The 18,204-nt window shown below is 43.8% G+C and overlaps 2 protein-coding genes across 2 annotated transcripts in view; one reads left to right on the forward strand and one right to left on the reverse strand.

The window, feature by feature from the left end:
* Positions 1–2,620, reverse strand: part of LOC311000760 (NACHT, LRR and PYD domains-containing protein 3-like) — a 164,394-nt gene extending 161,774 nt beyond the window's left edge. The window contains exons 1-3 of the mRNA XM_083991589.1: positions 2,545–2,620; positions 1,824–1,981; positions 1,524–1,669 (exon numbers count right to left, since the gene is read on the reverse strand). Coding sequence (XP_083847715.1) covers positions 1,524–1,654 — 131 coding nt within the window. The 5' untranslated portion in view covers positions 1,655–1,669; positions 1,824–1,981; positions 2,545–2,620. The remainder of the gene's footprint in view (positions 1–1,523; positions 1,670–1,823; positions 1,982–2,544) is intronic.
* An 8,613-nt stretch (positions 2,621–11,233) lies between these two features.
* Positions 11,234–18,204, forward strand: part of LOC311000050 (protein NLRC3-like) — a gene marked incomplete at its 5' end in the record, with an annotated part of 10,888 nt that continues 3,917 nt past the window's right edge. Inside the window, 5 exons of the mRNA XM_083990685.1 lie at positions 11,234–11,574; positions 11,691–11,884; positions 12,124–12,398; positions 12,543–14,068; positions 16,550–16,723. Of these exons, the coding sequence (XP_083846811.1) occupies positions 11,234–11,574; positions 11,691–11,884; positions 12,124–12,398; positions 12,543–14,068; positions 16,550–16,723 (2,510 nt within the window). The remainder of the gene's footprint in view (positions 11,575–11,690; positions 11,885–12,123; positions 12,399–12,542; positions 14,069–16,549; positions 16,724–18,204) is intronic.

Here is an 18,204-nt window from a genome sequence, read left to right on the forward strand (position 1 = left end):
ACATGTTTTTATCCCCATCACATTGATCACTGATCAGTTCTCTGATCACAGATGCTTTGCGGGAAGTCTCCAGCACCACACACTGTAGTGAAGGATGGAAGCAACACAGCAGCGTCATAGACAAAAGTGTAGAGTCAGTCATTAAAGTCCCCCTCCCGCGACCCTTTTCGGTCATTTTAAAACCAGCTCATTAGGCAAGGCAAGGCAAGGCAATTTTATTTGTATAGCCCGTTTTTACAAACAGTTTGTCTCAAGGGGCTTTACATGGCATCATGACAACATCCTCTGTCCTTCGACCCTCACATCGACTGAGGAAAAACTCCATGGAAAACCCTTTTAACAGGGAAAACCAGGAGAAAGCTCAGGGTGAGCAAAAGAGGAGGGATCCCTCACCCAGGACGGACAGACGTGCAATAGATGTTGTTACAGACAAGAAAACAGTTTACAGTTTGTCACAGAATGTGCGAAATATGGAAATGTTAGCAGGAGTTGATGAAGGCAGTCTCTGGTGAGGGGGGGGGGGGGGCAGGGAGAGCCGGTCAGCTCGATGGGAGGGCTGGGTGGCAGACTGGTCCATGGGGAACCAGGGGGAAGGGGTGGGAGGGGCAGGGGGCAGGGGAAGGGGTGGGATTAGCAATGCACATTAGCAATGCACCTCTAGAGGGTGGGCGGAGACTGCGCTGCTCTGCACCCGCTCGCTGACAGTGCATTTAGCATAAAACTCCACACTGAGATTTGATCTCAGACTGGAACATAGTCCTTACTCACGGTGCAAGCTGCTCTACCAGGTGAGCTATACCTGTTTTACCTTGACTGCTACACCGAGCTGTTAAACCCTTCACCTCTGAGCCAGATGCAGAGCGGGGCGGGAGCTTGTAGCACTAGTGCCCTCCCCTGGGGTTGTGACACGTCAGCTCCAGTCTCCCTGAAACTGCCAGTTTGCGTTTGCCATTGGTTCACAGCAATTTGAAGGCAGAAAATCTCAGAAATGCAATTTTGCACTTCCTTTTCTGCTGATATGTGCTCTAACACAAGAAAAATGCCACAGGAACATGTGAAAAGCACGAAAAACACGATTTTCATGGGAGTGGGTCTTTAACTGTGTCCAGTGTCCAGCTGCTGAACACTCACACAATAGTTGACGATTCAACTGCCAATCTTGCTGTCGAATCGTTGCAAAATGTGGTTCTGACAAAAAGACTGTACCATTCTGACAATGCGGGGGTGGTCGTCATTGTTTTCTAACAATATATCAGACAAGAGATTCTTTTCATACGTTGTATGTTTCGATGGTGTTTCTGCCTTTTTCAGAAGTGTCACTAGGTGTCTTTTCAGCTGATGTTTAACCGTTGGAACATGTCATGGTATGAAATGAATCTCTTGTCTGATGAATAAGAAAGCCAAGCTATAAGAATATACACTGACACTGCTCAGCATCTGGATCTACCTGGAGACCAGTCGTCCCCCTACAGCCCAGGGAGGAGACACATGAAGACTCTTCAGGTTTGTATCAGTTATCTTACTGTGAGACTGGAGGTCCAGGTCCAGGTCTGAAGTGAAGAGGTTCTTCTTTGGACCGGTTACTCTTCAGAAAGGGACAGATGGATCCTGGAGACTCTGGTCCGTCCTCCTCTTCCTCCACATTAACACTCATCTTCAGGACTACAGTCTGAGAGGGAAACCAGAAACACACAGTCTGATCACCTGTCACACCCAGATACACTGAGGACAAACTATCATCACTATATTACAGTTGCTGACCTCCTTTCACATTAAATCCATGTAAAAAAAAAAAAAAAACATAATAATAATGTTGTTAACACTCACTTGTCTTAGACTTGAGTTTCACTTCCTTCTTCTCCCTCGGCTCATTGTTGAGTTTTAAGTGCATAGTTACAGAGAGAGGAAGTCTCTTTATACAGCAGGATGGCACCGCCTGCTGGGGAACTCCTGGTATTACACCTGTATGGACAGATGAAATCTGACACACACACACACACACAGTAATTTCACTACTCCATATACTCATATACACCACCACTTACAAGCACATGCACAAGCCCTTTGACCCGCGTAACCTGCCATGTTGTATTCTTCTCCTTATTTTCTTTTAACTCATGTGTTTTTTTTTGTCAGTTTGTTTTTCTCTTTTCTATTTCCTGCTTTTATATGATGTGTGTTATTTTAAGTAGCCTATGTATCCCAACACTGATGGAAAGTTGCAATTTCATTGTATTATAATGCAGTGACAATAAAGGCCTCTAATCTAATCTAATCTCTAATCAAGACAATAAATTCAATCTCATGACAACTATAATGACCTTTGACCTCTAAAGTTTTCTCAGGCCATCGTTTAGTTCAAGTCGATGTTTGTTCTGAGTTAGAAGAAGTTGTGTTGAGGTAAAACTGAGACAATGTGCTGACGTCTGTAGGACTACGTCTGACTCTTCTTCCCTCCTCAGTCCACACAGACAGACTCACTCTCTGATACTTCAACAACAACAACGACAACAATAATAACAATAATGTTGTGTTAAAACTCACTTGTCTCAATCTTCAGTTTCTCTGCTTCTGCTCCGTTCACTCTAAAATGTAGTCTGACCTGTTTAATTTTCACTTCCTTCTCATCTGTGTTTACAGGAAATCACATGACTCAGTGAGGGCGTGTTTTACAGTTTGAAGTTCATTGTGACAAAGAGACAGGAAGTCACATGGTACAGTACAGCGACCTGCTGGGTATCTGTGGGTATTACATCTCTATGGACAGATGAAACCTGACACCATGTATAAACAGTGAGATCAGATCCAGGAATGGTAGAACAGCTGCTGGGAGATTTAAAGACACAGCAGCAGCAGCAGCAGCAGCAGCAGCAGCAGCAGCAGCAGCAGCAGCAGCAGCAGCAGCAGCAGCAGCACAGAGTCTCTCCACTACCAGTCACAGCTCAGTCTGATCTTAAACGGCCTCAGATCTCCATCTTCCTGCTCTGTGGTGACACCATGGCTGCTCTGGACAATGAGGACACCACCACCACCACACCACAGGAGACCTTATAGTCACAGTACATGTACAGTGCTGTTCATCATTTCATCATAGTCCCAACGTTTGGAATAAGAAGACTGGACTCCTTCACAGTTCAGTCGTTACTCTGAGGCTGAACAAAAAAAAAAAACACTCCACATTACAATAATCCATGAGTCATTATAATACAATGGAAATGACCCTTCAACTAGTACCTTTTTACATACCTACTAGCAGGGCCGGCTCTTGGCATAGGCGACATAGGCGGTCGCCTATTTGCGTTTGCGCCACCGTCTCAATATGTTTTTTGTTTTTAAAAAAAAATCATATTTCTGTCATTTTACGCCATAGAAAAGCGGTTCAACTACTGTGATCGGTATGACTCTCCTATTTCAAATACGCACGCCCTTGACGACCTGTCAATCAAAACAACAGCTTTGAAGCGCTTCGAACCCGCAGAATTGTTAGGAGAGAGAGAAGCAGTGAGGAGGGTGACGGTGCTTCAGAGGCTGAAAGTTCTGACTTATCTGATGAAGAAGATTATGAAAAAAATTAGAGAGAGTTGAGACTTGAGCCTGCTCAGACCAAGGTTATAATAGTTTTGGATTTTTCATTCACAACAGCAGCAGTTTGGACCCACCACACTGACTGTTGCTGTGTTTCACTCATTAAGCTCCCCGCGCTGCAGCAGCTGAACCGGAACTATGGAAACTCCTCTTCAGGAATATTTACACGATGCACAGAGACGTGAACTTTTATGATAAAGTGTTACTGTGGAATATTGTGTTCAGGTTTTGAGAATGAAATTAAAGAAACGCTGTTGGGATGTTACAACACTGCAGTTCTCCCCATGGACCAGCTGAGGGCAGACCGCCACAATAAAAGAACTTCCTGTACCACGATAAAAGTAGTTCATCAATAACTTATTGGAATAACTTTATTAATAACCTTAACTGGAAAACCTGGAATTTACCTGCTAGATTAGATTAGATTAGATTAGATTAGATTAGATTAGATTAGATTATACTTTATTTCATCCCCGAAGGGAAATTCGTTCATGACAGCAGCATTTAACAAAGGAAATAAAAACAAGACAAATAATAAAATACACAATTCATAAAAGAATACTTTAAGAAAAAGAAGACAAAAGGAGAAAGTGCTACGGTGCTCATTAAAACAAATGCTTGCTGGTAGACAACTATGGACAAAAAACAATTTAAAGTGCACGGGAGATTTCAAAAAAGAAGTGCGACAGACATTACGAATTAAATAGAACTATTAAAAAGTCTAACTGACATGGGGATAAAAGACCTGCGGAAACGCTCTGTTTTGCACTGAGGGTGTCTCAGCCTGTTGCTACGGGAGCTTTTCAGGCCGCTCACCGTCCCATGCAGAGGGTGAGAGGGGTTGCCCATGATGGCAGTCAGTTTGTGCAGCATTCTCCTCTCACCCACCTGCTCAACAGTCTCCAGGGGGCTGGACAGGGCAGAACTGGCTCTTTTTTATCAGTTTGTTTATTTTTTTCCTGTCCCTTTACGAGCCCCCCCCCCTCCAACACACAACAGAATAAAAAACAACAGATGCCACCATAGTGTCATAGAAGGTCCTTAACAGTGGTCTACATACTCGGAAGGATTTCAGCCTTTTCAGGAGATGTAGCCGACTTTGTCCCGTTCTGAATGTGGCATCAGTGTTGTCGGCCCAGTCCAGTCTGTTGTTGAGGTGAACACCCAGGTATTTGTATGATGTTACAGTCTCAATGTCCGTGCCTAGGATGTTCACCTGTGTTGTTGGAGGCGCCTTGCTCTGGAAGTCTATGATCATCTCCTGTGTTTTGCTGGCGTTCAAGTGAAGATGGTTTAGCTGACACCAGTTAATTAATATATATAGATATATAATTAATATAAGTATCTTTTAAAATAATTCACAAAATGTACCCATCTAAAGTTTTTTTTTTAATTATTATTATACGATTAAAAAAGATATATAACATATATAAATGTAGATTTATACTGCTCTCTTCTGTGTAGGACACCCTGAAGATATTTTTCATTTATTTTGGTCTTGCCCTTTCTCAACCAATTTATGGGAAGATATTTGCATTCTGATTTCTTTTTCGATTGAAACTCTTTTTTTCCCCTGTGCTTTGAATATACTGTATATTGTTTGGCTTCACTGACAATCCATCTGCAAAAAGAAAAACAATACTATAGGCTATAATCAATCTTATTATACAGTTAGCCAAATGGCACATTCATAAATGTCGTTACACTAATTAAAAACCACTCTTTATTATTTTTGAAAATGAAGCCAAACAATATATTAAGTCTATTAAAAAATCCATCAACATGAAAACTATAAAAACATTGAATTTATGTACACTTTACAATGTTTTAGTATGAAAGTTTGTCTCCCCCTGGTGGTGTTTTGTTGGTGTATTGATTTGTATAGCACCAGGTTGACTTAATAAAGTCAAGTCATGTAGTTCATGTCACAAATAAAAGTATTTCCTGTTGTTTGTGTCACAATAAAAGTTTTTCCTGTAGTCTGTGCAATAATAAAAGTGATGAGGTAGTAGAAGTTGAAACCATGTTGCTTCCACTCCCACTGTTCTGATCCTCTCTAACCTTCTCTAAATATTATACCCGTCATTAGTAAGGTGTTATTTACTGTAGTATTCAAATGTGTTTCTGATGTGAAAATCCCACTCTAGAATAGTTTCTAAAATATACTGTATATTATTTTTTAAACATTATGAGCTATTCTTTAAACTTTAATTGGTAACTTGAGACGATTCACTAGATGTACAGCAATAACAGAAAGTAACAAAATAAGAGCGGTGTTCTTCAAAATAAAAGCACAACTGCATAACTTATAATGGACAAGACTAGCTGCCATTTACACTTATACCTCATAGAACTAGTAGGTATGTAAAAAGGTAAACGTACGAGTTGAAGGGTCATGTCCATTGTATTATAATGACTCATGGATTAATGTGGAGTGTTTTTTTTGTCCAACCTCAGAGTAACGACTGAACTGAGAGGGAGTCCAGTCTTCTTATTCCAAACGTTGGGACTATGATGAAATGATGAGCACTGTACATGTACTGTGACTATAAGGTCTCCTGTGGTGGTGGTGATGTCCTTATTGTCCAGAGCAGCCATGGTGTCACCACAGAGCAGGAAGATGGAGATCTGAGGCCGTTTAAGATCAGACTGAGCTGTGACTGGTAGTGGAGAGACTCTGTGCTGCTGCTGCTGCTGCTGCTGCTGCTGCTGCTGCTGCTGCTGCTGCTGCTGCTGCTGCTGTTAAAGCTGCTGCTGCTGCTGCTGTTAATGCTGCTGCTGCTGCTGTTGCTGCTGCTGCTGCTGCTGCTGTTAATGCTGCTGCTGCTGCTGCTGCTGCTGTTAATGCTGCTGCTGCTGCTGCTGCTGTTAATGCTGCTGCTGCTGCTGCTGTTAATGCTGCTGCTGCTGCTGCTGCTGCTGTTAATGCTGCTGCTGCTGTTAATGCTGCTGCTGCTGCTGCTGCTGCTGTTAATGCTGCTGCTGCTGCTGTTAATGCTGCTGCTGCTGTTAATGCTGCTGCTTCTGCTGCTGCTGCTGCTGCTGTTAATGCTGCTGTTAATGCTGCTGCTGCTGCTGCTGCTGCTGCTGTTAATGCTGCTGCTGCTGCTGCTGCTGCTGCTGCTGTTAATGCTGCTGTTAATGCTGCTGTTAATGCTGCTGCTGCTGCTGCTGCTGTTGCTGCTGCTGTTGTTGCTGTGTCTTTATCTGATCTCACTGTTTACACATGGTGTCAGGTTTCATCTGTCCATACAGGTGTAATACTGACAGATACCCAGCAGGTCGTTGTACTGCACCATGTGACTTCCTGTCTCTTTGTCACTATGAACCTCAAACTGTAACACACGCCCTCACTGAGTCATGTGATTTCCTGTAAACACAGATGAGAAGGAAGTGAAAATTAAAAAGTTCAGACGCCATTTTAGAGTGAACGGAGCAGAAGCAGAGAAACTGAAGTTTGAGACAAGTGAGTTTTAACACAACATTATTGTTATTATTGTTATCATTATTGTTGTCATTGTTGAAGCATCAGAGAGTGAGTCTGTCTGTGTGGACTGAGGAGGGAAGAAGAGTCAGACGTAGTCCTACAGACGTCAGCACATTGTCTCAGTTTCACCTCGACACGACTTCTTCTAACTCAGAACAAACATCGACTTGAACTAAACGATGGCCTGAGAAAACTTTAGAGGTCAAAGGTCATTATAGTTGTCATGAGACTGAACTTATTGGGCCCTATTTTCCTGGCGCAACTCAGGGTGGCGCAGCGAGGCGAGCCCTGACGCAGCTGGCGCAGTGGCATTTTCCTCCAGTGCAACAACGTGCGCAGCGGATTCGGTAAATTGGCAGACTGCTGTGCGCTGAGATGGGAGTGGTCGCGCAGCAGGGGGAGGTGTCGACAGATTCGCCGTGGCGCAGTGACAATTTGTTACAGATAGACCGCGCGGAGAGTGCGCCGAAAGCTCGCCAGCTCCAACCTGGTCTAATCTCAGCGCAAGGCGAAGCGCAACCAGCGCAGTGGTAATTTGACTGCCCAGCGCGCAGTGCAGACACGTCACCAAGACCTCACAGGCAGATTTCCACACTTCCAGGCACATTTAAATGCAATTAACAACAATAATAATAATAATAATCATCACAATAACCCCTATTTATTGTATCTGAATCAGCACATACACCTATATCTATATAGATTGTCCCGTCACACTGATGGCAGATCAAAGGCTGTCGGCAGCGTAATGGAAACTCAGCCTGACTGAATTAACACAGATGAAACCAGGGAGGGACTGAGACAGCCGTGGATGTCCCAAGAGCAGGTGTTGACACTACACACTGTGCCGTTGCAGATGATCAGCTATTTATTTATTTACTTATTGATTTATTAGGGGCCAGCGCCGCATCGTCACGCGACCATAACAAATAAAACTGAAAACAAATAAACTATCATCTCTCACAGCAAACCACAATCAGCCTGGCATCATAGTGAGCAGATATTCACATCTCCATCTCAGGTAAATTCTAAAGAAAAAAGAAAAAGAGAGACGCTCCGTGATGCCTCCTTTCTGACAGCTGTTTGTTTATGTTGTGATTTGTGCACACGTGTTTAAATATAGGTTACTAAATATGAGTGTCTTTATTAATGGAAAAGGGGTGTGTGTGTTTTGTTTTTTGTTTTTTTTTTACTGGGCAACAGCTCTCAATATGTCAGAGCAAACATCATAACCTCCTCCCTCCCAGACTACTTTTGCATCATCTGCCCGTAGATGTGCTGAATGTGTATGCTGTAATCTGTATGTGCTGATTCAAATCTTCTCTTCCACGGTGAAATCAAACGTCGAGGAGAGGAGCTCATTTGATTGGTGAAGATCTGACTCGGCTGTTTCAAACCCACTCCACGCCTTCTCTCCTCCCTCTATGCCATTTGCGCCGGTGGGAGGGAAGTAGGCGGGATGCGCCCCGCTGCGTCTCGAAGGAAAATTGCAAACTGCTCCTGACCACTCCCCGTTGGCGAAGCGAACGCGGAGTGTCTTATCCGACACAGGCCTTGCACCTGCGCCAGTCTACCAAAGTAGAGCCCATTGTCTTGATAGTGTGTGTGTGTGTGTGTGTGTGTGTGTGTGTGTGTGTGTGTGTGTGTGTGTGTGTGTGTGTGTGTGTGTGTGTGTGTGTGTGTGTGTGTGAGGTTTCATCTGTCCATACAGGTGTAATACCAGGAGTTTCCCAGCAGGTGGCGCCATCCTGCTGTATAAAGAGACTTCCTCTCTCTGCCACTACTAAACTGCACAATGAGCTGAGGAAGAAGAAGACAGTTAAACAGTTCAGAAACTATTTAGGAATGAACGGAGCAGAAGGAGGAGTGTTTGAGACAAGTGAGTGTTAACACAACATTATTATTATTCAATTACTTCTTTATTTCAGACCCAAGGGGGTCCATATTACAATAAAAGCACAATAAAAAGAGACAGAATACGAGTAAAAAAGAAAAATACAAAATACAAAGTAGAGAGCCTTCCCCACTATTCAGTGTAGGCCTACATACAAACATGTTCTAAAATGATTCCACAGTCTGGACGAAAATCTGACAGAACTGCGTACAAATACAGCAATTAGGTCATTTTCTGATTCAGACGCCCTACACATAAATCTGTGCATCAGATTGCACAGAACAGCAGAGCAGGTGGGAACCCCGACACTGACAAACATATGGCTTACACTGGAGCTTCTTGGTGCTCTCAACAGTAGCCTCATGCTGTCATTATAAGCCACTATGAGCTTTCTTATACCTACTACCTACCTTGTTTATAGCGACACCAGAGGTGGGCCGTGTACAAAGGTGTGCAATACGCTTTAAAAAGTGAGATCGTTACAGATACAGAGTAGCCTACATGCTAAACTTACGACACAGCATGTTTGCTTGTGCATAGAGCTTACGACGCTGCCTGTACATATCTTTATCATCGGACAAGTCATTAACAATAATATACCCCAGATACTTGATCTCGCTACACACACCAAGTGCAGTGCCAGACAGATGGAAGTCAGGGGAGGTTGACTTTCTGTCTTCTCTGCTTCTAACAATCATAATTTTACTCTTACCAGCATTGTACTTTATGTCAAAGTCAGCACCATACTGTGTGCATGTTCTCAATAGCTGTTGGAGACCAGCACTGTAAGGGCTGAAGATGACCAGGACGTCTGTGTACATAAAGTGATTAATTAGTAGGTCACCAACCCTAAAACCTGTTTTTTAGTTTAGTTTAATAAGTTTATTTGTATCAGGGACAATGTACAAAATAACATTAGTCTCGAGATGAGACGAGATGCCTTGTACCGGATATAGCTTACTAGCTACTTTCCATCCGTAGTCCCTGGGCAGGTGAATAAGAACAATAGAAATATAAGAATTATCAATTTACATAGCATTCTAAACATCCATACACATATGCATATACACCCTCTCACACATCACAAACACTCAGGACATAGTCCTATTTCATATCAGTTAACAAAACATACAGTTATTAAAATACTTCACACTTTGCCAAGGTTAAGAATAATTTAGGCTGTACCACATGTATTCAAGATCAGAGACAAATCATTCATGTACACATTAAAAAGAAAGGGAGACAGGATTCTGCCCTGGCGGACACCATTGGTCACATGGAAGGGATCAGATGTCACATTCCCCCATCTCACTCGCATTGCCTGATGCGAGTACCAATAGACCAGGATTCTAATTAAAAAACCAGGGACCCCACTTTTAGACAATTTCAAGAATTATTTCACACGGTCGAATGCTTTAGATGCATCGATGAAGCACAAGAACATTGTAGAATTTTGCCTATTAGCTACATTTATCTAAGATTTCCTTTAGTTTTTGTTTAAAACCAAACTGGTTGTCTGTAGACATGATGTATCTCTCAAATCTACTCAGTAGAACTGTCTCCAGCACCTTGGACATGGCACTGGCCAGAGCTATTGGCCGGTAATTATCTGAGCTGTTCAGCTTCCCCACTTTATCTTTACGTAATAACAGGCACTAGCACAACAGAAATCATAGAATCAGGTAACACTCCGTGAACAAAAAAGCCTGTGTAGCACATAGCCACCAGAGGGCACGGTTTCTTACTGGCGAACTTAATATGTTCAGCTGTAACATTATCGAGACCACAGGCCTTATTATCTCTTAACTTTAGTATTGCTTCATGGACTTCATCAGAAGTGACGATAACATCATCATTATCAACTACAAACAGATTACTTGTTACACAGTTCATAATATATTCATATTATTATGGTTGTTGTTGTTGTTGTGAGTGTGAGATTTTGTCAGTTTCACCTCAACACAACTTTTTCAGATTCAGAACAAACATCGACCTGAACTCAAGTCGATGTTTGTTCTGAATCAAACTTTAGAGGTCAAAGGTCAAAGGTCGTGGTGACTGGATAAACATGGATTTAATGTGAAAGGAGGTCAACAACTGTAATATAGTGATGATAGTTTGTCCTCAGTGTATCTGGGTGTGACAGGTTATCAGACTCTTTGTGTGTTTCTGGTTTCCCTCTCAGACCGACTGAAGTCCTGAAGATGAGTGTTAATGTGGAGGAAGAGGAGGACGGACCAGAGTCTCCAGGATCCATCTGTCAGTCCATGAATAGGGACCGGTCCAAAGGAGATCCTCCAGACTTCAGTTCTGACACCGGACCAGGACCAGGGCCAGGATCCATCTGTCAGTCTGTGAACAGTGACCGGTCCAGAGATGAATCGCTTTGGTTCAGACCTGGACCTGGAACTGGACCTGGACCTGGATACATCTGTCAGTCTGTGAAGAGCGACCGGTCCAGAGATGAATCGCTTTGGTTCAGACCTGGACCTGGAACTGGACCTGGACCTGGATCCATCTGTCAGTCTGTGAAGAGTGACCGGTCCAGAGATGAATCGCTTTGGTTCAGACCTGGACCTGGAACTGGACCTGGACCTTCAGAGTCACGGTAAGAGACGGTTTCTACTCTAAACTGAGCTGAAGATGATTCTGGAGTTGCTGCAGCAACAGCAGCCAGTGGAGCTGTGACTGTGACATGTTGTTGATCCAGAAATGTCTTGACAGGAGGAAGAGGAGTGGTGTCTCTGTGGACCAGCAGCTGTCCAGCTGTGGTCTCTGTCAGGACGTCCTGAAGGATCCAGTCTCCACCAGCTGTGGACACTGGTTCTGCAGACAGTGCTTCACCTCAGACTGGGACCAGTCTGGTTCTTCAGGACCCCCCTCCTGTCCCCAGTGTGGAAAAAGACCCAGAACCAGAGGTGAGCTGCAGACAGCCAATCAGAGCAGCTGTGGACAAGGTGAGACTGAACATGTGTCTGCTGATGTGGTCACTTGTTTTCTCCAGAGTCATTGTTCCATCACACAGCACTGACATTTAAGATGATGATTCAAACCTTCTCTTTGTTGTCTGTAGTTTTTCTGTAGCTGATGAAAATAATCTGATCAGATTGTCAGACTCTCTGTCTTCAGTCTGACTCTGTCTCTTGTCTCTCAGCAGATCGTGGTCTGCAGGAGGTTTTAGATCAACATAAGATCAGTCTGAGGAGCAGATGTGAACGAGTGACTGAAGGAACTGAGGGAACAGGAAGTGGAACAGGAAGTGGAACCCTCCTCAACAGCATCTACACTGAGCTCTACATCACAGAGGGACAGAGTGAAGAGGTTAATACCCAACATGAGGTGAGACAGCTGGAGACAACGTCCAAGAAGAAGACCCTCCATGACACTCCAATCAAGTGCAACGACATCTTTAAAGACTTACCTGTCCACCAGAGAGAGGACGTCTCTACGGTCTCACCTGTCCAACAGAGAGACAAAGTCTCTACGGTCTCACCTGTCCAACAGAGAGAGGACGTCTCTACGGTCTCACCTGTCCGACAGAGAGAGGACGTCTCTACGGTCTCACCTGTCCAACAGAGACCCATCAGAGTGGTTCTGACCAACGGCGTCGCTGGTGTTGGAAAAACCTTCTCGGTGCAGAAGTTCACTCTGGACTGGGCCGAGGGCTTGGAGAACCAAGATGTCAGTCTGCTGGTTCTGCTTTCGTTCAGGGAGCTGAACCTGATCAGAGATCAGCGCTTGAGTCTTCTCGGGCTGCTCCATGTTTTCCATCCAACATTACAGAAGGTCACAGCAGAGCAGCTGGCTGTCTGTAAACTTCTCTTCATCTTTGACGGCCTGGATGAAAGCCGACTGTCACTGGACTTCAACAACAGGGAGGTTGTATCTGAAGTCACACAGACGTCATCAGTCAACGTGCTGCTGACAAACCTCATCCAGGGGAATCTGCTTCCCTCGGCTCTGGTCTGGATCACCTCCAGACCTGCAGCAGCCAATCAGATCCCTCCTACATGTGTCGACAGGGTAACAGAGGTCCGAGGCTTCACTGACGCCCAGATGGAGGAGTACTTCAGGAGGAGGTCCAGTGATGAAGATCTGTCCAGAAGAATCATCTCACACATCCAGACGTCCAGGACCCTCCACATCATGTGTCAAGTCCCAGTCTTCTGCTGGATCAGTGCTACAGTTCTGGAGCACATGTTGACCACAGACCAGAGAGGAGAGCTGCCCAAGACCACGACGGACCTGTTCTCACACTTCCTGCTGGTCCAGACAAAGAGGAAGAAGAACAAGTACGGTGAAGGACATGAGACGAGTCCACAGGAGCTGATGGAGGCCGACAGGGAAGTTCTTCTGAAGCTGGGGAGGCTGGCGTTTGAACAGCTGGAGGAAGGAAACATCATGTTCTACCAAGAAGACCTGGAGCAGTGTGGTCTGGATGTCACAGAGGCCTTGGTGAACTCAGGACTCTGTACTGAGATCTTCAAAAGAGAGAGTGTGATCTTCCAGAAAACAGTCTACTGCTTTGTTCATCTGAGTGTTCAGGAGTTTCTGGCTGCAGTCTACATGTTCCACTGTTTCACCAACAGGAACACACAGGTCCTCAAGAACTTCCTGGGAAAACAACATGATGGTTTAACCCTGGTTAACTTCCTGCAGGGAGCCATGCAGAAATCCCTCCGCAGTAGAAACGGCCACCTGGACCTGTTTGTTCGCTTCCTTCATGGCCTCTCTCTGGAGTCCAACCAGAGGCTGTTAGGAGGTCTGCTGGGTCAGACAGACAACAGTCCAGAAACCATCCAGAGAACCATCAACAACCTGAAGGAGATGAAGAGTGTTAAAATCTCTCCTGACAGAAGCATCAACATCTTCCACTGTCTGACGGAGATGAAGGACCAGTCAGTTCATCAGGAGATCCAACAGTTCCTGGAGTCAGAGAACAGATCAGAGAAGGAACTCTCTGAGATCCAGTGTTCAGCTCTGGCCTACATGCTGCAGATGTCAGAGCAGGTTCTGGATGAGCTGGACCTGAACAAGTACAAGACATCACCAGAGGGACGATGGAGACTGATCCCAGCTGTGAGGAACTGCAGGAAGGCTGGGTGAGTCCAGACATGATCAATATAATTATTATAGTTTTCAAGTTCAGATAAAACAGATTGAATTCATTCACATTATTTTCAGTTTGACTTTAAAACATTACAGGTCAGTTGTGTTTTTCTGGAGGTGCAGTGAAAACATGTCGATCTTCAGCTCATAGTGATCATTACTCTTTAATTATTTTTGTTTTTTTATGTTGACTTTTCAGTTTCATTCAAATCTTCCACCTCAGTGTTTCCAGGTGTTGGTGTGACTTCACATTATCAGTAGTTTTAACCCTTTATAGTCTCCAGAGGCAGCTGTGTGCAGTCTGATTGGTATCCTCAGGTGATGTCATCTTCAGACTCCGCCCACACTGACTCAGGTGACAGATTTAAAAAACATGGAGATTTATTTCTGTCCAGGTCGACTGCTCCCAACCAGGAGAACAGCTGGACTTAACTTCTTCTATCAATGGTTCAAACCCACAGCTGCTGCACTGAGATTATACTGATTCATCCAGTGTGACCAGTGTCGTATACTGAAATTCACAGCCAGCTAAACTTCCTCTGTCATTTTTCATCTGGATGGAATTTAATGCCAGAAATTGTGAAACTGCAAGAAATACAGAAACGATCAATTACTACAAGATAAAATAATACAACAAGTTTATATGTAGCCTAATACAGAGGTAGCGGATCTAACAGTCACAGATCTACCTGGAAAGTCCGAGATCACACCTCGCTCGTTTCAATAACAAATTACTCACGGATAGACTACGGCAGAGTTTGCAATCTACTAAGGGTAAATAATGATTTACTTACTCATATTGCCACTACCAAAGGCTAAAACAAACGTCGGGGAGGAAGAGCATATCTTGCTACAGTAGACTAGAGCAGTGTAAAAGAGAGTAAGGACACCTCCATTGACTCCCGTGGTAAGAGTTTAAGGGTTTAAGGGTTTAAGGGTTTTGCGCACCTAGTGGCAGGATATGGGTATTGCAAAAGCGCCCAGAAAATTCATTCACTCCAATGTATGTGTGTTGCCCATGTGCTGGTAAATTGATGAAAACGGCCGTGTTTTTGTTTTTAGGTGTCTTGGTCATATCAGATTATACTTATAATTTGTTTATTACAAAATGTAGATTGAAACATTCATGTAGATTTACTGGCCTACGTGTTAATGTTTATCTGTAAAGGATCCTCAATGATGCTATTAACGTGGGTGATCTATAAATGTCCTTAAATTATAGAAAACACCACACTGCTCATTCACCAACAATGCAGAGATGTCAGTTCTTGGGCGCTTTTGCAAAACCCATATTCCTCCACCAGGAGGCGCTTCCATTGAACCAATGCCTGTCGTTACTCTCTTTTCCAGTGCTCTACAGTAGACTAGCTCAGCTATAGAACAGGTAAAGAAAAACATATATATATATAAGAACTAGATGACTCACCCGCAGCTGTTTCCCAATGACAAAGCGTAGCCAGTACGGCGGCCATCTTGGGACGGGCAACTCTCTCCCTCAGAGCATTAAGCCTCTGCTGCATGTTCTGCTATAATGACCATAACTTGCTCAGTTTTTGACCGATTTCAAAACGGTTTGATTTTTATGAACATTTATGCAGTTATGATGCAGCATATTTAGAATCACGGATAATTTTAATAATGTTAGGTTATGCAAATAGTTAAAGTAATAGCTACATACTGATTAATTTTTCACAGAGCTATGAATCGTTTTTTTAGTGCAGATGACTGGATCACCATCTACTGCACTGTAACTGCAGCCAGAGTCGGAGCAAGTTGCCCGTCCTCATATGGCCGACTGTGAGCTACGCCTGCGTGTAGTCCGATCCACCCCCTTGAAGAAAAACATCAGGGTAGCCTACATCACTTCCTGTTAGCTGACACAAAAACCACAGATGCAAAAAACACATAAATGAACGTATTGCGCCCTCCACAGGCCCAAGAATGCAACTGCAAACACAAATGAACACAGTTCCAAGACAGAGATCATGATCAGCTGATCCACAATAAGAATATGTGACTGGTAGGTAGATCAGCATGAACGACCTGTAGTGTAGTTCCGCCTCCACCTGGTGGAAGAGAGACTGATGAAACATGTTTCACACAGGAGAGGGAGGGGCTCAGTGTGATCAGAGTCACTGAGCTACTTTAACCTCCAGCTCAGTGCACGAGGCACCAGAACAGCCTGAAGAATAAAGATCATCAACAACCACCTGTCACTGATCAGTTTGGACCTGCAGCCAAAACTGATCAGTGATCAGCTGTGGATCAATCAACTGAGCAGAGCCTCAAACAACAAACACAAACCATCGAGCTCACTTAAACATGAGTGATGAAGATCAAACTGAGAGGAGATGAGCTGGAGCTCAGATGTTCATCACATCATCTCGTCCTGTCATCAGATGCATCAACTGTGTCTTTACTGCAGCTTTCATCTCATTTCATTCTGACACGTTTCATATTTTCTCTCTTCACAGACTTGCTGATTGTGGACTCTCAGAGAGTCACTGTGAAGTCGTGGCCTCAGCTCTGAAGTCCAACCCCTCCCACCTGACACAACTGGACCTGAGTAGAAACATCCTGAGTGATTCATCAGTGAAGGTTCTGTGTGTTGGACTGGAGAGTCCAAAATGTCGACTGGAGACTCTGAGGTGAGTTCACTGACTGGACCTGTTGGACTTTTGTCTGTGTTCAGTTCAAATGTGTGAACAGTGTTGGGTTACGAGTTACAAAGTAACGAATTACTGTAACGATATTACTTTTTTGGGCAACAAAGTAAAGTAACGCATTACACTAAAAATATTGGTAACTACACTACTTTACTAGACCATAGGAACGCGCTTTCCTGCGTTACCCAAGCCGTGTTTGTCTGTAGTTTCGATCTGTTTGGTGCAGGTATGTGTGCATGTGGCCTGTGTGCTTGCTACCTGCATGAGCACGTTGCCATAGAGATCGATTTGAGTCGAGTGACGTTGCTGCCGGTGCGAGAGGGAAATGGAGACGGAGACTTGAGGTTTCGGCCAGTGGTGATATTCTCATTAATTTCAGTTCAGAGAGAGGCAAATAAACATATTGTCGAGCTGCAGCAGAAGAAACGAGGGAGATTATCTATGTGGTTGGTAAAAAAAAAAAAACAAACGAGGAAGAGCTGCAGTGTTCTGACCTGGTACGTATTAATTCAGTATCCACAGCCATTTGCGGCAAAGCTGTGCCAATTAAGACTTGCCTTTCAAACGTGCTAAATAAAGACACCCAAACTTACACCGCAATCTGTTTAATGTTAAAAATAATATTTACGTCTATTTGCATCTACTCCTCCCAATATTTTGCACGTTATATTTGCATATTCATCAAGACAAACACGCTAAATGGATTGCACGTGCAATTTTGCCCGTTTGAGAGACGGAATCCTGGGTGCGCCCGGTTAGATCAGCTGTGCAGTTAAGTTTGCACACGTTTTTGTACACGCAAACCTTTAGTACATCTGGGCCTAAGTGATGATACTAGGGCTATGATGTTTGTCCATGTATCTACTCAGTAAATTAAGTGAATGGGAAAGTAAAGTAATAAGTAGTGAAGTTACTTTTCTAATGCAGTAACGAGTAAAGTAATTTCATTACAATTTACAGAAGTAACGAGTAATAAGTAACTAATTACTTTTTTGAGTAACTTCCCCAACACTGTGTGTGAAGTTCAGTTCGAAGCAGCGACTGATTGTGACTCCATGTTACTGCAGCTGGTAAAAGGTGAAGGGTCAGAGGTCACTCAGAGTGTGATGATGATGGTGGTGATGATGATGATGATCAATCAATCAATTTGTTTATTTCAGGCATGTCAATGTAAATGTAAATCATCATCATCACACTTCATATTAGTTCAAGTAATACAATACACATGGCCAAAAGGGAAAGCGGGAGAAGCAAAAGCTGATCTAGTCCCGCCCCCATTACCCACAGAATAAAAATCTTTATCGTAATCTTTTCTTTTGCTTTTTACATTTTGACATAACATGTTACAGCAGTATGATGATGATGATGATGATGACGATGACGATGATGATGATGATGAGCTGCTCTCAGATGAAGCTGCTAACAGAACAGCTGGATCGGCCTCTGCAGCTGAAGCTGAGCAG

The sequence above is a fragment of the Trachurus trachurus genome (assembly GCF_905171665.1).
Source record: "Trachurus trachurus genome assembly, chromosome: 17".
NCBI classification, from domain to species: domain Eukaryota; kingdom Metazoa; phylum Chordata; class Actinopteri; order Carangiformes; family Carangidae; genus Trachurus; species Trachurus trachurus.